Source organism: Podarcis cretensis (genome assembly GCF_951804945.1).
Source record: "Podarcis cretensis genome assembly, chromosome: 6".
Lineage (NCBI taxonomy): Eukaryota > Metazoa > Chordata > Lepidosauria > Squamata > Lacertidae > Podarcis > Podarcis cretensis.
The window spans coordinates 99,120,830-99,138,000 of NC_137175.1; the positions used below are offsets into that span (position 1 = coordinate 99,120,830).

At 42.5% G+C, this 17,171-nt stretch overlaps 1 protein-coding gene across 13 annotated transcripts in view; it reads right to left on the reverse strand.

Moving 5' to 3' along the window:
• Positions 1–715: 715 nt before the first annotated feature.
• The window catches only part of PRRC2C (proline rich coiled-coil 2C), a 77,778-nt gene continuing 61,322 nt past the window's right edge, over positions 716–17,171 (reverse strand). For 4 of the 13 annotated variants that reach the window (XM_079980986.1, XM_079980992.1, XM_079980991.1 and 1 more), the window contains 8 exons: positions 16,667–16,901; positions 15,194–15,316; positions 12,579–12,791; positions 10,982–11,085; positions 10,358–10,423; positions 8,687–8,807; positions 7,508–7,744; positions 716–2,433 (listed from right to left, as the gene is read on the reverse strand). In XM_079980986.1, the coding sequence (XP_079837112.1) occupies positions 2,173–2,433; positions 7,508–7,744; positions 8,687–8,807; positions 10,358–10,423; positions 10,982–11,085; positions 12,579–12,791; positions 15,194–15,316; positions 16,667–16,901 (1,360 nt within the window). In that variant the 3' untranslated portion in view covers positions 716–2,172. The remainder of the gene's footprint in view (positions 2,434–7,507; positions 7,745–8,686; positions 8,808–10,357; positions 10,424–10,981; positions 11,086–12,578; positions 12,792–15,193; positions 15,317–16,666; positions 16,902–17,171) is intronic. The other 9 variants (XM_079980984.1, XM_079980983.1, XM_079980988.1 and 6 more) reach the window with 8 other exon arrangements.

Here is a 17,171-nt window from a genome sequence, read left to right on the forward strand (position 1 = left end):
GCAAGTTGTTGTGAGTTAAGAACCACTATTTTTAATCAATATGTTGAGGACTGGTATTCTGGCTTCTTTTTATGGACCACATTTCATAACTTTACATCAAACAGGAAAGAACCTGAAAGGCTTCTAAATTAAAACTGAAATGCTATTTGTTCCCGGTGGCCAAAGTCAAATGAACGTTGTACAGCCTGAGGTTTCTTTGTGCAGCAACCACAAGCTGCTTTTCCAACTTAAAAGAGCCCAAGAACACATCTAACAATTCTAGCTGAAGAGTTCAATCTTGAAAGAGATGAGTAACTCCATCTTCAGCAGTTTCCCCTTATTGTTTTCATCTCAGTCTGAAATTGTACTAAACTGCTCCGTTTGTATCTAACTAGCACATTATAGCTCTGATAGATGCTGCTTTCAACCCAAACTCCTATTCTAGGTAGCCAAGCAACACTTCCAACTTTAGCACCTGCAATGTAGACTTAACTCAGGACAGTCTCCTCCAGCTGCCTCAGAAGCAACTAGAGAATTCCAGCTGCCCTGGGTCCTCGTTAGTTTCCAAGCCTCAATTCAGGGTGCAGGTTTTAATCTTTAAAGCATTTTTTGGCTTGGGATTAGAGGACCCGAAGGGGTACTTGTCTCCATATGAACCTGATGGTGTTCTAAGTTCTTCAATAGAGGCCATTCTTTAAAGGTGAGGTGGGTGGCAAAGCATGACATTCCCGGACACTTTATGTAGAGAATATTTTTTATTAGTTTCTGTAATCAAACCCATGTAAATAAGACCTTACATATTTAATACAGTGTTACCCCTGTACAAATGAAAAAAAAAGTTTAAACATTTCTAGACCAATATGGCTGTTAATTTCTGTACAATGCCAACTCACAGTACAAGTGGATATCTTTCCCCCAAAGCTGACATCACAGCTAAGTTTCCAAAAATTCAAATTATAATATTTATATAAAAAGATAACCAATAGCATTTCACTAGGCATCAATAGCAGCAACAGACTTTTCCAGCTTCTGCTGTCATCTGAACAAAATTATACACATTAGACTTTTAGCTCACTCTTCGTTCCAAAAAAATGTTGGGAAGGGGAAGAAGAAATTCTCAGAGAAAACAGTCAATTCTGCAATTGCTATGGTACGTGGTGCTCTCTTATTAACTTCCAATCATTGCCTGAAAAAGTCTTCAGTAACGTCATTAAAACAGCTCTACTATAGCACAGTCACAACTACATATAAGCAGGTATGGAGTATTTTACATTCACAGAAGTTATCATACAGTACTCTCCTACAGCTATACTACTAGAAGGATACAATTAAGAAGGCATTATTTGACTTGATTCTATTTCCCAGCACACAGTGAGCAGGAAGGAGTAGCTTTGATATAAGAATGCATTGTTTCAGAGGATGCTGTCTTGCAGCAGGTTACGTGCTTGTTGCTCTATACAGACATAAGCTGAAAAGTTTGAAGGCCAAAGGATTCCTTCCCACAAGTACTACTGAGCCAGAGCTCAATGTGACTGGCAATACAACTCCTAAATGGGAGTATTCTAAACTCTGCACTTTTGGTATGAACATGGGGGTCAACTCGCATCTTCCCCAGTTAATTCAGCACCATATCAAACCATAGCAGCAGCTATAGCCTGCCTTTTAGGGATACCTGATGTAGAGCATCACAGAATGAAGTGTGTGTTGGTGGGGAAAATGAGGAAGGCTGAGGGTAAGTTGCTCTGTGCGACTTCTCAATTGCCTTAAATTCTCTTGTTTCATTATTAAATAACAGCATCCTCTCAGGACCCTGAGCAACATAAAACCAATTTCATTTCTGTCCAGCATAGCCTTCTTCAATCTGCCTTTCTTTTCAAATTGAAACAGCAAACAGAAGAGCATTTACCACTGGTTAATAACATGCTTCAGCAGCATTATTTTTCATTTTGCATCCTCAGAAAAACAGGTGCCCCTATACAGACAGAGTACGCTCAATTCATGTGGTGGCCTGGAAGCTACAAGCCCCAAGATCTCCAGACCTTTAAAGCATGTTACCATTCATGTCTGCCAAGGCTAATTAGCAACTGTGTCTATTTATGCCATTCACAGCCTTGAAGGGACATGCTTTGCCCTTTGGCTACAGGTTTTGCCAGTGGCATTTCACTCCCCAATTGAAAGAAATGGGCACAACACTTAGGATTTTGTTTCCTCTGTCTTGATAGCCTGAGGTTTGATTGGTCCAGTTCTCACAGGCTTGGGGGCTGTTGTGGGTGCGGGGCTTGGTTTCTCCGCCACTTTGTCCTGACAGACTCCTGGAGAGGAGTCTGCCATTGCCTCAGCCGCTTTACTCCCACCGTCACTCACTTTCTGCATTTTGCTTCCAGGTGGCTTGGCCTGCTGCTGTTCAGAGAAGAATCTCTGTGTTGACTGAAGGACTTCTGCTCTCTGCTTTGCCTTAATAAGAAAGAAAGTGGGTTAAATAAGAGTACAGGCCTGAAAGAAACTACGTATTCTGTGTGTTCAGGATCTGAGGGATTCAGAGTTCTCCTGGTAGTGCCTACAATAGTAACTCACACACCTTGAAATTTCTTCCACAATGTAGTTTGAATGCCAAGACAAAATCATTTCTTGTCATGCCTGGCATTTTGAATTTCTCTGGCGATCCAGTGAACCTGCAGTTCTCCAGATGTTGATAGGAGTTGTCATTCAACTCCCTAACCTAGAGCCTACTAGTAGTTCTGCAGGAATTAAAAGGAGCCGGAGTGACATTTAGGTCAGTCCCCTTGCGCAAGCCATGACCATGCTTCTTCCTCTCAAACACATTCCAGTTTGTGGTAAGCAGAAAGGCTACAAACACCACCAAAGTCAAGGCCAAAAACGCAATGAAGAATACACTGTATTTCCACCTTTTAATAAAGTCAACCTAAAGGCAACAGTGCCAAAAACATGTCATCAAAATTTATACAAGCATGTGGTAAGAATGGAATGTGACCTGTACAAAGATTAAAAGCAAGGATACAGAAGTATAAAAGTACAGCTTTGCATACAAGTCAAAAACTTCAGATGCTGACTTCATAAACTATAAATAATAGCAGTATGTCAGCATGTGTAAAAACTCAGTGCAATCAAGAAAATAATCAATATTCTTCAGTGAAGTTCTATAGACCCTTCAAATGCCAAACATATTTTGGCTTGGTCAGATTTCCTCAGTGGCAGATGTTCTTGTACAGAAGTTATACTGTATTTATGAGTCTAACGTGCTATTGAATTTAATGTGCACCTCAATTTTCAAAACCTTGAAACCAAAAAAAGGTATTTGCTCACGAATTTAATGTACATCAGCAAAAAGTGCACTCTTTACAACAATTTGGACTCTTTATAACAACAATACAAAGCTGAAAATGAATGAACAGGAGCTAAAATCTTATGCTCATTTTTCATATGGTCTCGTCCACATCAGAAGACCGAAAAAGCAAAGCCATGCTTCCCCTGCCTGCCCTCCTAATATTCTTATGTGGGCCCCTTCTCCAGTCTTCAGGGAATGGCTGGAAGTGGGAAGGCAGAAAAGGTCCTCCTTTCCTTCCACTCTGCAGACAGGCTCTGGATTCTCCCTGCACCCCCCTTCCTTCATAATACATCTAATTTTCTAGCACAACAACTAACACAACACAGGCCTACACAACTGATGGCAGAGACACTCACCTTGAGTGTACAGTTCACACAAACCTAAGACATCAGTGTCCCTCAATGTTTCCCCTCTACAAATGTTCTCTGATGGCAAGGAACAGCTTGCCTCCAGTGACACGCCGAGAGAGAAAGACTGTGTGTTAGTGAGGAAGCCAAAAGCGGGGACATTTGACTAAACAGTCTTAAAGGCATTTCCAAAATCATGCATAGAAGCTGTATTTCTCTCTGGGCTAGAGCTTGGATGCCCCAGCCCTCACGGCCAATAGGGACAGCCCTAGGAGTAGCAGGATGGGGCATGGAGGATGCTGTTTACTGCCTCCCCCCCCCCCCGTCCTCACTGCCAATAAAACTGACAAAAAATGGGGTGTCCCTAAGAAGAGGCACTTCTTTATTTCGTTTTTCATTTCCAGTAATTTTTTTTTTGCAAGTAACACTTACCACTTATAGAAGTTTAAAGACTATTTCCCACAAAGTTCTGTTTCTCCAAAGCATGGTTTGTAAGGATGAATGACTAGCAACTCTGTCCTGGTCTTAGGCTTCTGGGAGTTGGCTTATTGAGACAAAAGACGCTTTCTTTAGTGAGCAGGCAGTGTTGCATTTTGCAGCTGCTGCCCACTACTGATGACCGTTCCACCTCCTTTTAACTAAGGAGGTTGGAGGAAGAGAACACAGACTGAGTAGTTCATTTCCATCTTTCTTTTTTTAAAAAGACGCTTCTTTTTGCAATGTGCTGTGGGTGATGAGGCAAAGCAGCCAGGATATTTGTGTGCTGCTTTCTTTGCCTTGAAGGGAAAGGATGAGCGCCCAGCAGCAGCCGCTCTAGGACTGGGGAAGGAAGGCTGGTTTGGCTAAGGGCCATGAGGGGACCAATCATCATCTCCATCATCATCATCATCTCCATCATCATCATCTCCATCATCATCATCTCCATCTCCATCATCATCATCTCCATCATCTCCATCTCCATCATCATCATCTCCATCATCATCATCATCATCATCTCCATCTCCATCATCATCATCTCCATCTCCTCCATCTCCATCACCACCACCACCACCTCCTCCTCCTTCTTCTGTCTGTCTGTCTGTCTGTCTGTCTGTCTGTCTGTCTGTCTCTCTCTCTCTCTCTCTCTCTCACACACACACACACACACACACACACTTTTTTGGGGGGTTTGAGGCTGGGAGTGCAAGGAGGGAAGTCTGCACGTGAGAGAGGGCTACTGTTGGCCACAGCCGATGGCAGCTCATGGAGCTCTGAGCAAGAGGGAGGCTGCCGAAAGACGAAGCAGCAAATCTGGTGGCAGGGCAGTTTCGTCTGACAAGAGGGAGGAAGGGAGGAGAAGGTGGCCGCGGTGGCGGCAGCAGCAGGGGGTGAGAGGGTCTTGGGGCACCTTGGCAGCAACCACAATGTCTGAGGATCAGGCGCCTACCACTGGCATCCCACTGCTGCCTCTTCCGTGCGAGCAGCCCTCTACTGCTAGGGCTCAAGTGTCACTGCCTCGCGAGAAAAACACAAGAGAAAGTGGCTTGGTGCCAGTGGACTTTGGGTAGCAGGGGGGGAAGACAAGCCTCCTGGAGGAAGTCAAGCTGCAGGAGGCCGATGGCCTGCAAAACTACCCTATTTACTTGGATGTAATGCGCCACAGAAACTAATGTACACCCTAATTTTTGCAACGCAATTTGGCCAAAAAAGGTGGGTATTAGATTTGAGTAAATATGCACTTGATCTTAGGCCAAAAGGCCGAGAAGCGATAGATTTGAGTAAACATGGTATATGCATGAGCTTAATGTATCACACTTGTTGCTATCTTCCATCTGCAAAAATTTGCAACATCTTTTTCACACGAGTAACATTTGATTATTGGGTTGCACATTGTAATATTCGTGATTTTGCAAGGGTCAAAATCCATTTTTCTCACATGCTTGTATAAATATTGCAAACACTTTCTTGGAACTGTAGCCACTAGGCTGACTTTACTAAAAGGTAGAAAATTTAAATATACCGTTTGAGTTTAAAGAGAAGTCAGAATTACAAGCAAACTGCCTGAGAAGAATTACTATAATACCATCAGGGCTTGCCAAGAGGAAAGTCCCTTCTCATACCCTTCCACCCAAAGGTTGTGTGATTAAGCTGCAGTTAGTCACAAGCACCATAAAAAATTCTGCACAATCAGACCCTGCAAATAATTTTACTCAAGAGAAAAGGATTCTGCTTCCATGAAACAGGCATCCAGTTCATTGTATAGACCTGGAAATTAAGGAGAAGAAGGGGTGGACAACAACTGAAAGTGCCATTTCCTCTTCACAATTCAACTGTGCATTTCCACAATTTTTCAAGATGGGATATGGGATCCCTGAGCACTATCATCGGAAATGGTAACTGGAATTGAAAAAGCATGCATGCCTGTAACAATTCAAAGTATATTTTTGTAGCACAAACTTTCCAAATGGTATAACAATGTCTTCTTCTTTTAAACAAAATGATAGATGGTAACATGGCAACGGGAAAGGCTTTATTCTAGGTATCATTACACCTGGTTATTGTTGGCCCTGCATAGGCAAACTCAGCCCTCCAGATGTTTGGGGACTACAATTCCCATCATCCCTGACCATTGTTCTGTTAGCTAGGGATGATGGGAGTTGTAGTCCCAAAACATCTGGAGGGCCGAGTTTGCCTATGCCTGTTGTTAGCCTTCCTCAAGTCAAATATATATTTTTAAACATTTTCTCCAAATGTAATAATGAAAACTTTGGCTGAGAAAGCTGCTACTTGCCTTGGGACAGAAAAAGGACAGCAATGAGAGCAAAATAATTCAGGTGGATGTTCACTACCATCTGCAGTATATTTGCCCTACATGATCTGGGACACAGGTTATCCAAAGAGCCACCTTCTCTCACTTGAGTCTTTCTCAGAGCTCCTCCTCCAAGACAGGTGACTGTGTGACTGTGTTGTCAAAAATGTGGGACTCCAAATCCAATGTCAGGCAAATGTATTTTTATTTGCCCAAGGCTTCCAATATGTGATTGAATATGTTTTTAACTGGAAATTTATACTGATTCTAGTTTATTTAGTCTGTTATGTTTTTACTGGTCCTACTGATTTAGTAATTTAGTTCTATTGGGATTTGATACTGTTTTTTCTTGTAAGTTGCCTGATAAGTTTTAATTTTAATATTAAAACTTAACAACATATGCACTCCTCCCATCCACACTCAAGCCAGCCAACCATAATTTGTACAAATAGCAGAACTCATTTATCAGAGGCATTGCCTATTATACTGACCAAACCATTTGAAAATCACAAAAACCCTGTAGATTGTCTCAGGGAACCACTCTTTTGTCCTTGTACGCAACTGAAAATAATAAGGAAATTCTGTCCTTTTTAACAATTGATTGATTTCTGAGTTCATTTAATCTTATGGTATCCCCACACAGCTCACATCGAAAGGAAAGTGTCTTGTTTCATTCAGAAGGGTCTCCAAGTGCTCTTCAAATAATGTCATGCAGTGAAATGCAGCTATTGATGGGAGATTCTAGCTATTTAATAACGGTTTTGTACATTTAAAATAAGAGAAAGGCAAAGGGAATGGGTGCAATCCACCAGGCAGCGGACTGCAAGAAAAGCAGGCAAACCCTTAAGCGTTGAAATCACATTCCCTGGGATTGTGCTTTTACTAACATGTGCTACCTGAAATCAATATTTGGGTTTATATTCTCTGTGGCCACTGCAGAAAGGGGTATCTGAAGGATCGAGAGGCATTTTAATAGTAGTATTTTGCCTTGCAAGCTGTTAAGACTGAACTGTGGTTAACACAGCATGGCCACCCAAAAATACTAACCTTCATGTCTTGTTCAGCCTTCATCGCAGTCTGGGCCTGATTGCCTCTGACTCCAGAGAGTGATCCACAAGGACCCCTGGCCATATGTGGCAAACGAGGGTGGCTCATAAGGCCTGTGGTCATCTGAGGTGGCATCTGACTAGCCAGTGCCACTGGCGGCCTCTGAACAGGCGCTGGGAAGGTGTTAGTATGTGGGGCTCTTACCAATGGAGGGACCAGGTTAGGCTGAGAGAGGATCTAAGTGGGGGAAAAACAACAACAAAAAGAGAGACATTTAGCTGTTAGCATAATGCCAACCTGATCACATGGTGGCTTCTCTGCAGAGAGCCCGCCTCCGCCACCAATCAGTGCCTTGTGGTGGGTGCAATTTTCTATTAAGATTGGCCATGTTTGGAGAATTCTAAGGGGGGGGGGACTTAAGGTAGGAAGTGTGCTTAAAAATTGTCTTAGCACATTTGAAAACCAAAAGGGGGGAGGGGTTCCTCAAAATATATGTCAAGATGCAGGGATTGGCAACAGATAGGTTTATGTTTTCAAACAGAATCTGGCAATCTCAAATTTGAAGTGCAACATACAAGACATTTTTAGAATCAAAAGTACACACCACATGTCTCCATATCATATACTTTATAGCAACAGCACTCTGAAAGCACTCCCCCTTTTAAAGGATGCTCAATTTTTTATTTGTAGCTAACTGTTTGGAAGACTGCCTTACAGCTGCATTTCAGGTAAGTGGCCAAGAGCACACAATTCACCAGGAATTTCTGTAGAAGCACCAATAAAATGAGTCGAGCTGGAGGCATATGCAATTCTCAGCGGAAACAGCACAGGAGACATTCCTGTTGTATTGTGCACTTGATGTCTGCTTTAAGCCGCACACTGGGACCCTTCTCTCAGACACTGTTTCCCCCTCTCCCTTTAAATGTTTAACACTCAAACGTAGCAAGAGCTGTGCGGAGAAGCCTGTGGTCACCTGCCTGCATTAGAGCTGTCCAATCTCTCAACTTTAGGAGCACAGATGTTACTGAAAGCAAGATACAGAATGTTTATATATATTTGATTTATAAATTATTTAAGGAAATATTTGATAGATATTCCTGCATATAGGGGTTCTTCCATTTGAAATAAGCTGAAGATAGAAAACCTCAGACCACTGGCAGTATAGCAGCTGCTGCCCACCTGGGGTGCAAACTGTGGAGGAAATGGTTGCGTCATTCTCACAGCTGCCGACTGAAACTGCTTCTGGTAGACGATGGTATTCATTTTATTGGCCTGACTGTTCGGACTTGTGGAAGCAACCCTTAGAGAGAAAACATTTAAAGTAAGTTAATATATTGGATATCATAAGCACCAGAGAAACCTTTTGTTACACTTTTCATGTGCTACCTTGAATCCAGAAGAAAACTGGCCATTATTTAGTAAATGCTGTTTGTAGCGAACACAAGGAAACACAAGGAGTTTTTGTACAGCAATATGAAATAGAGAGATGCTAAAATTAAAGCTTAATTTACTACCACCACCCCACACAAAGGGAGAAATTAAGATTAACTATAAATTGTGGTATTCTGAATTCAATAGGCAGTGCACAATGTCTCTAGAAACCCTGTAATACAGCAGGAGGATTTAACACTGTTCTGTTCTTTCAAACAGAACCATGAGACCTTTGCTTTCTTCTGGCACCCAGCAAACATTCCTATGTGATACTGGTTGTTTAATCTCCTGAGCTGCTGCCACACCTGACTGGGGTAATCACTATGGCTAAATGCTTCTATTAAAAACATGTCTTCAGATTTTGGGAAACTCCCAAATAGCTCTCAGCTGGGGGCTTTATTTTAAGGGAAGCACAAAATTTAGCTTTCCAAATCATCTTGTTTAGACTTCCACTGATTTTGTGCTCAGTACTGCTTTCAAATTCAATCTCCAGCTCTGATCAGGATCCAATGTACAGTGGTGCCCCGCAAGACGAATGCCTCGCAAGACGAAAAACTCGCTAGACGAAAGAGTTTTCCGTCTTTTGAGGTGCTTCGCAAGACAAATTTCCCTATGGGCTTGCTTCGCAAGACGAAACGTCTTGCGAGCTCTTGCGAGTTCCCCCCCCTTTCCCCCCTTTTTCTAAGCCGCTAAGCGCCGCTAATCCGCTAATAGCGCTAATCCGCTAATAGCCGTGCTTCGCAAGACGAAAAAACCGCAAGACGAAGAGACTCGCGGAACGGATTAATTTCGTCTTGCGAGGCACCACTGTACTATGAAGCGAGTTGTGTTAGCCCTCAAAACTGAGAGGGAAAAACCTGAATGGGAACCTGCTTTTAAAGCTGAGGAGAATTTCAGTAGTTTGGTATGGTGGTCAGCATTTCAAAGGGGAAAAAACATTCTAACGGATGAGTGCAAGCTTATTGTGCGGGCCGAAGCATATATTTGGTCCCCAGCCTTCTATGTTTTGATCTCTCCTCTCAATTTGTGTTCAAGTAAGCATTCAAAATAATACTAAAAAGAGTCTTACAAGTCACCTTACTTTTCAATTTGAGTAATATGAGTGACTTTTGAGTAATTTGAAACCCTAAGTAGCTCAAATCTGCAAGTTCTTCCCTCTCCAACTGAAGACTACCTGGCACTAATAAGAAGTATTTCTTCTTGCTCTGTTATTGCTGAATCCCTAATATCGCATAGATAATATTGGGGATATGTAGAAAAATGTACAAGGAAATGAAAATAAATTCTAAGGGGCACTCTTCATAAAATTCAGAACATTTAATCAAATAGCAGTATTCACTGACATGAGTACAGTATCCAAATCATAGTCATATTGATTGTTGTCATATATATATGAAACACAATCCTATGGAAACACACCTGTGCAAGCTCTGCTGAAATAAATGGGAATTGGGCAAGTATGCAGTCATTCTGTCTTCATATTTCCTGCAAAATAAATTGCCCTGTTTCCAAATATGTTTCCTTTTTCATCTCAGTCCTGAGCAGCTCAGTTAGTTGAGCCCTCCAGCCACACAATTACTGACACTGTCTCCTTACTACAAAGTAGAGGAAATGCCAAAAAGCAATCTGAAATGACTGACTGCAAAAAGAGGCCAGAATGCCTGTCAATGGCTTAATTAAAACATAAATATTCCACGCCAGCCAACCCATTCCCACATAACCCCATTTATTACATTCACTTTAAAAAAATAAAATAAAAAATAAAATATAACAATATTTTAGCAGTTTTAAGATGGGAGGCGTGGTCCATATTCTGTGTTGTTAGAAGCATGTCCATATAAAATATTATGGCCCAAGTCAATGTTCTGCACAAATCTTTCTCCAAACTGCATTAGCCCTTATTTATTTATTAAACATTTCTATGCCACTTCACAGCTGGCTACCAGAGTGGCACCCTTACACTAATGCTTAATAAGTACTATTTATGTAAGTGGGCTTCATCACAAATCTATGCTGCTAACTTGTTTATAAAGACTTGCTTACCGGAAGGGACTAGACGTTGGAGTGGTGCTTCGTCCGGTGACTGGAGGTGTGCCTGGTTTAACATCAATGCCACTTCCAAAAGCTTTCAGGTCCATTTCTGACATCTGAAGCAAAGAAACCCAGCCAACTTACAAAGGACACAAAATTACACACTAATACTTTCATGGGACACGGGTGGCGCTGTGGGTTAAACCACAGAGCCTAGGGCTTGCTGATCAGAAGGTCGGCGGTTCGAATCCCCACGACGGGGTGAGCTTCCGTTGCTCGGTCCCAGCTCCTGCCCACCTAGCAGTTTGAAAGCACATCAAAAGTGCAAGTAGATAAATAGGTACCGCTCCGGTGGGAAGGTAAACGGCATTTCTGTGCGCTGCTCTGGTTCGCCAGAAGCGGCTTAGTCCTGCTGGCCACATGACCCGGAAGCTGTACGCCGGCTCCCTCACCAATAAAGCGAGATGAGCGCCGCAACCCCCAGAGTCGGCCACGACTGGACCTAATGGTCAGGGGTCCCTTTACCTTTACTTTCATGAAGGGCCCTGCCATACTCATTTAATCATCTTTAAAATGGCAACAGGAGATAGGAAACAAGTTCCACACCTACTCCAAAATCTCAGGGGGGGGGGAGCTGTTGACATATTACGGTTCATACTCTCTTATTCCATGTGACATAAATAATTAAAATCCTCAGCTAGGCAAAATGAATGTGCTTAAGCACTCTCTACCAATACTCAGTGAATCTCACCAAAAGACTTATGCGTAACAGATAAAGGAGTCACTGAGCATTTGCTTGGTCTCTATGGGACTTAGAAGGTGGTCTACAGGGAGCCCCAACAATTCAGTGGAAAATCAGTGGCTTTTTAAAAATAAAAAATAGTGACCCCACCAAACACCTTCCTCCACTATTTTCCAAAGTGGGCTTCCTCTAGTACTCCCAGGTAATTTTCAGTAGTATAAAAAGAACTGGAGTTTCTAACACACCATCCCCACCCCTTTGGAAACATGACCTTTCCTCCCTCTTTTGCTTATGGGTCCACTGTTTTTAGTGCTACTCTGTGATGCCATTGGCTCACAGCTGGAGAAACAACACAACTGTGGTTCAGAGTATAAGGATGCTTGGGGGAGGTACACTCACTAAGTAGCCAAAAGTCAAGCATTTGACTGTGAATGTGAACCACCATAGGATACAAAACCGCCAGCCTGTGGGCCAACCTTAGCTTACCAGGGGGTCCAATTTGGCCCATGAGGCTATTTCCCTCAAACTACTCACTTGTCCACCAGCTGACAACACTGGGTGATGTCAGCTGATGGGGAGAGAGAGAGAATTCAATGCTTCTGGCTGCTGTTTTGCCAGGGGGTTTCCCTGCAGGGTATGTGCCGGGGAACTTTGGTTGAATTAGTTTAATTCTAAACCAATTCCATCCATGTTCAATCTCTTCCATTTGCTATTTCCTCATAAACTGGTTATGGTGCTATAAGGACTAAGACGTTATCCCTTTGGAATGATTGCTAAACAATAACCATGGCATGCCTGGATATGATGTGCATTTGTTCATGCTTTCCTGCTGCCATTCAGCAAGATTTAAGACACAGTCACTTTTACCTTCCCAGTTATAATGCTGTGTTGAGCTCCAGCTGGAATTAGTCCTCTGAAAGGCTGGCCGACTTGTGCTGGCCGACTCAGATTCTGAGTCTGAGGCTGTGGTGGCGTGTGCTGTAAAGGAGGCTGAAGGGACTGTGGAAGAGCAATTAAAGGCTGGCCTGCTGATCCAAAGTTGGGCAAAGAAAGTTGTGATCCTGGTATAGGTACTGTCACCTGGAGAAAAACGCAAGAATGATTTAGACACACAGATGCTTCAATAGCTAAAGTGCATCATGATTAAATTGCCACTTCTGAATACTGTTGAGAAATATACACGTGTTGCTCTCTATGTACAGCCATTATAATTTGTACCTTTAGTGCATCTGAACAGAAAGAATATACACATTTTTATCCTTTGGCGTTATAAACCTGAAAACATATGGGCAGCATCTGATGATTCAGAAAGCAAGCCAGAGTAGGACATGGTTCTTAGTAAACAGAATTCCCTCCCTGTCCTTCTCCTGTAACTTATGTTTTCCCTATCTCCCTCATTATTCCCTGTAAAACTGAGGTTTCAGAAGCAGGAATTGGGTTTTGTGGTGCAGAAAGCAGTAACTGAAAGCATTTATTTCTTGGCCCTGATGGAGAAGACATGCACCATACAGGCTCAAAAGGACAACGCTGTGAGGACACAATAGTGGAAGAGATGTAGTTTCTTCATAGCCATCTTATTTGCGCGGGGTTGATTTGCTAAAATTCCACACCCACCCCACCTGGTATTTTAATCATGGCCCAGCCGTTTCTCTGCCCCTAATCCTCAAGTAAGCCACGGAGGTATATGGACTCTACCTAGGGAGAGTACACTTAGGGATTGTGTCAAACAGGTTCCACCAAATGGCCAGAGTACCAATAGGAACACCAGTCATATCGACTGGAAATGTTCCAAGAACTCTCAAGAATCCATATGAATCCACCAGCTTCTGTGGTGGGAGACCATCTTAATGTGTCCCCTACTCTGTGCAGAGAAAGAGGAACGCGAGAAATGTAAATCTCACCAGGAAATGAGCTTAAGACAAGTGTGCTATTTTAAAAAATCTTCTCATCCAAAGCACCAAATCTATACCCTGTTCCGATCCAGAGTGTTACCTGCCTCAGGGTGGGATCATAACATATTGTGACAGCTCTATTGTTGCCATAGTAGCCATGAAGTCCTGAGACACCAAAAATGAGCTCACTATGGATGCTGAAAATCCACTATTAAATTGGCATGGCATCTAGGGTCCACACATTCAAAGGGAAGGATTGAGAAGAGGCTTAGCAGTGTATTTCTAAGCCCTCATCTGTTCTGTCCAGCCCCCATTGCAACCTCTCTTGTGTGTCTGTAATGACCTCAGTGATGGTGTCCTCACTGGATAACTAGACAATTAGATACAAAATACCAAAATTTAAAGTGCTAATGTGCATAAAATATTAAACGAGATATAAAAGATAGCAGTATCACTGGCAATATAGTTAGAAGACAAACTACACCCTCCACCAAACAATATACCAAAATATCACATAACATGAAGGGAAAATTGCTCCTGGCTACAACAGGGCACGAGCATAGTTCTTAATTTATCCACTCCAGTTGCAGACCGTATCTAAATACCTTATTCTGATATTACCTTTCTTACTCGGAAGCAACCATTCTCTGCTCTCATGTAGAGACTTCTGTCTTTAGAGCAGGGAAATTCTGGTAAACATACATACTATGCCCAATTCCCCTTGCAACTCTGCAATAAAATAGAGCCTCCATTCTTGATCCAAAAGGGATGACCTCTTTTTTATTATTGTCCCACCAGCCTAATTTAAAGATTTATCTCTTGCCTAGCAACAGTGCTGGCCTCCAATGCCACCACTGACTGCTGAGCCATGGTTTGGAGTAATACTGCAGTATGATCTAATGTAATATACCAAGTAGCCATTATTCAAAAGAGGCAAGCTTATGAAATACTTTTAGGATGTTCGCCTCTATAGAAGATCAGCACATCACTGAACAAACTGAACTGAATGGGAATTGTATGCAGACATTCATCTAGTGCTCCTATTCATTTCTATGTACTCTGTGTAGAAGAAATGCCTATGTAGTTTACAGATCTGCACCATCTTGCTAATGTTTAGATGCCATGAACAGCATGCACAGGATTTTTCTAACAAATCCCCAGCAGAAGCACTATGGTCCTGAGTATTTATCACCTGATCTTGGAGAAAACTATTCTCTGAAACCACATTATGGTTTTGCATAATGGAAGATCAACTTCCTAGCTGTTGACTCTAGGATCATAAGAAGTTTAACTGGAGTAGGCTAAGGACCACAGTAAACATCACAGTGATCTCTAGACAAAAGGGGGCTTGGTTTTTTTAGAGCAACACCTCAAAAAAGAAAAAGAACACTATATTATTATTTTCTAAAGAAAGTTTTATTCTGTGTTAGAACTGTTTTGGACTGCTATATTGAGAGAGACAGCAACTTCTCTATAAAAGAACACAAACTATGTTCTCAAAAGAACATTCTCCTGTCAGCAGACAATGGTACTACATGCACCACAAGCACACAAACACACACATATTAAATATAATTGAAAGCAATTTACCGTGCCATAGTTTACCTGCTGGAGAGCACTGGGAGACGGCGCAGTGTTATAGAAGCTAGTCTGACCTGGTTGCTGAACCTGTCCAGAATACAAATTTGAGGCCTGGGTAAGAGTAGCTCTGGCCTGAGAAGAGAGAGGTTAACATTTTCTAGGTGACTAGCTAAGCAAGGTTAATTTAATTTGAAGAACAGAACAGTTGTATGACCATTTCATTTTAGATTTACTCTTCTCTGTACGATGCAGCAGGAATGTTGCTGAACTTTAATTCCCATCAGCCCCAGCCAGCATGCCCAATGGTGAGAGCTGAAGTCCAAGGACACCTGGAGGGTCACAGGTTCTCCACTCCTGCTATAAACATTTCCACATTTGGAAAAGCAGCAAGCATGGATAAAATATGTCCCAGATTTAATTGGACACATAACTGCTGCTATGTATAATCTATATTCAAAACAGCTGAAATACATCACTGCCAAATTGGGAACAAGGTTCTATAAAAAGTGTAAGTTTTAATGGGTGAATCAGGACTGCATCAGGGTGTGCAGGACTCTTCCATACATCGGTCTGAAATTACCTGAAACCTGCATGCTCTGCTCCAGTTTTCCTTCCTCCCTGCTACAGTTTGGAAAGAAGGGGGTGGGGAGAAGGGGTGTATTTGGGGAATCATATCCAGGGTTTGATGGGGTCCCTCTAAGTGTGGGTAACATTGTGATCTGTCCCAGGTGTCTATGAGTCACCTACCATTAATTACTCACAACGTCCTGGAGTGTCACTGTGTGTAAATGAAACAAAGGCTGCAGACCCAGCTGCCTGGTGTGGAGGGCCACAGCAGCTGCATAGGAATGCTGGCTGTTGACACCAGCCCAGTACAGCAAGTGTTCAACAGTATAGTGCCTCAAACAACTGAAGCACTATGCATAATAATACACATGAGTTGGGCTGCAGCTCAGTGGCAGAGAATCTGCTTTGCACGCAGAAGATTCCAAGTTCAATCCCTGGCATCCTCCAGTGGGGCTGGGAGAGACCCCTGTCTGAATCTGAAATGCTGCAGAGCCGCTGCCAGATAGTGAACCACTGGCCTGACTCAGTAGAAGGCAGCTTCCAACGCTCATATGACAGGGCACAATTAAATAAATGCACACCACAAAAACTGGGAAGGCTGCTTGGATGATAGGGCAGCGAGTGCCTGTGACAGAAAGGATACCATTACCCTGTAGCTCAGAGGTTTTCAACCTTTTTGAGTCCACGGCTCCCTTGACCAACTACATTCTTTCTGTGGCTCCCCTGTTGGGAAACACATTCTGAGCCTCAGAAGTCCAGTTATGTCACCCCTTGCCTGCAGAGCCGGGTACTCATTGTCTCATAATGCAGAGTAATTTCCCTTTTAGATACACTCAGAAGCAGCATTCCATTTTTTTGTATTAAAGAGGCGATTCCAACTCTTCAGTTACTTTTCTGGGGAGGTCTGACTCTGACCTGGAGAAGATGCGTATCAATAAGCTGGGAGCCTCCTAGTCCTGAAGCTTGACTCAGTTGATGCTCATACAAAATAGGAATAGGTTGAGTATTAGATGTCTGCTGAAATGCAAGGCTTGACTGTGCCTTGGCAAGTTCCTGATGCTGCACTGCTGGGAAGCTGTGTAAGGCTGTGCCAGAAAGAACCACTGGTGACGGCTGAGACAGGCCACTCTGCATAAATGCCTGCTGGGATCTATAAAACAAGTGTCCTGAATTAGTTAAGTTAATAAAACGTTATTAAACTACAAAAACTGGTTTCATGATTGAAGTTTTAATGTGCACTAGGCATAAAACAAGGAGAAACACACAAACATATCATACACCCCCTTATTACAAGAAAAAGATTACTAAGGGGGGAATCCATGCAAATACTCAAAATTGACATTAATTTTAGACTTTTTTTGGTCTTGTTTACAGAACTGCAAGAATGGTTCTTTCTAGAAACTGTAACACATGACTTAAA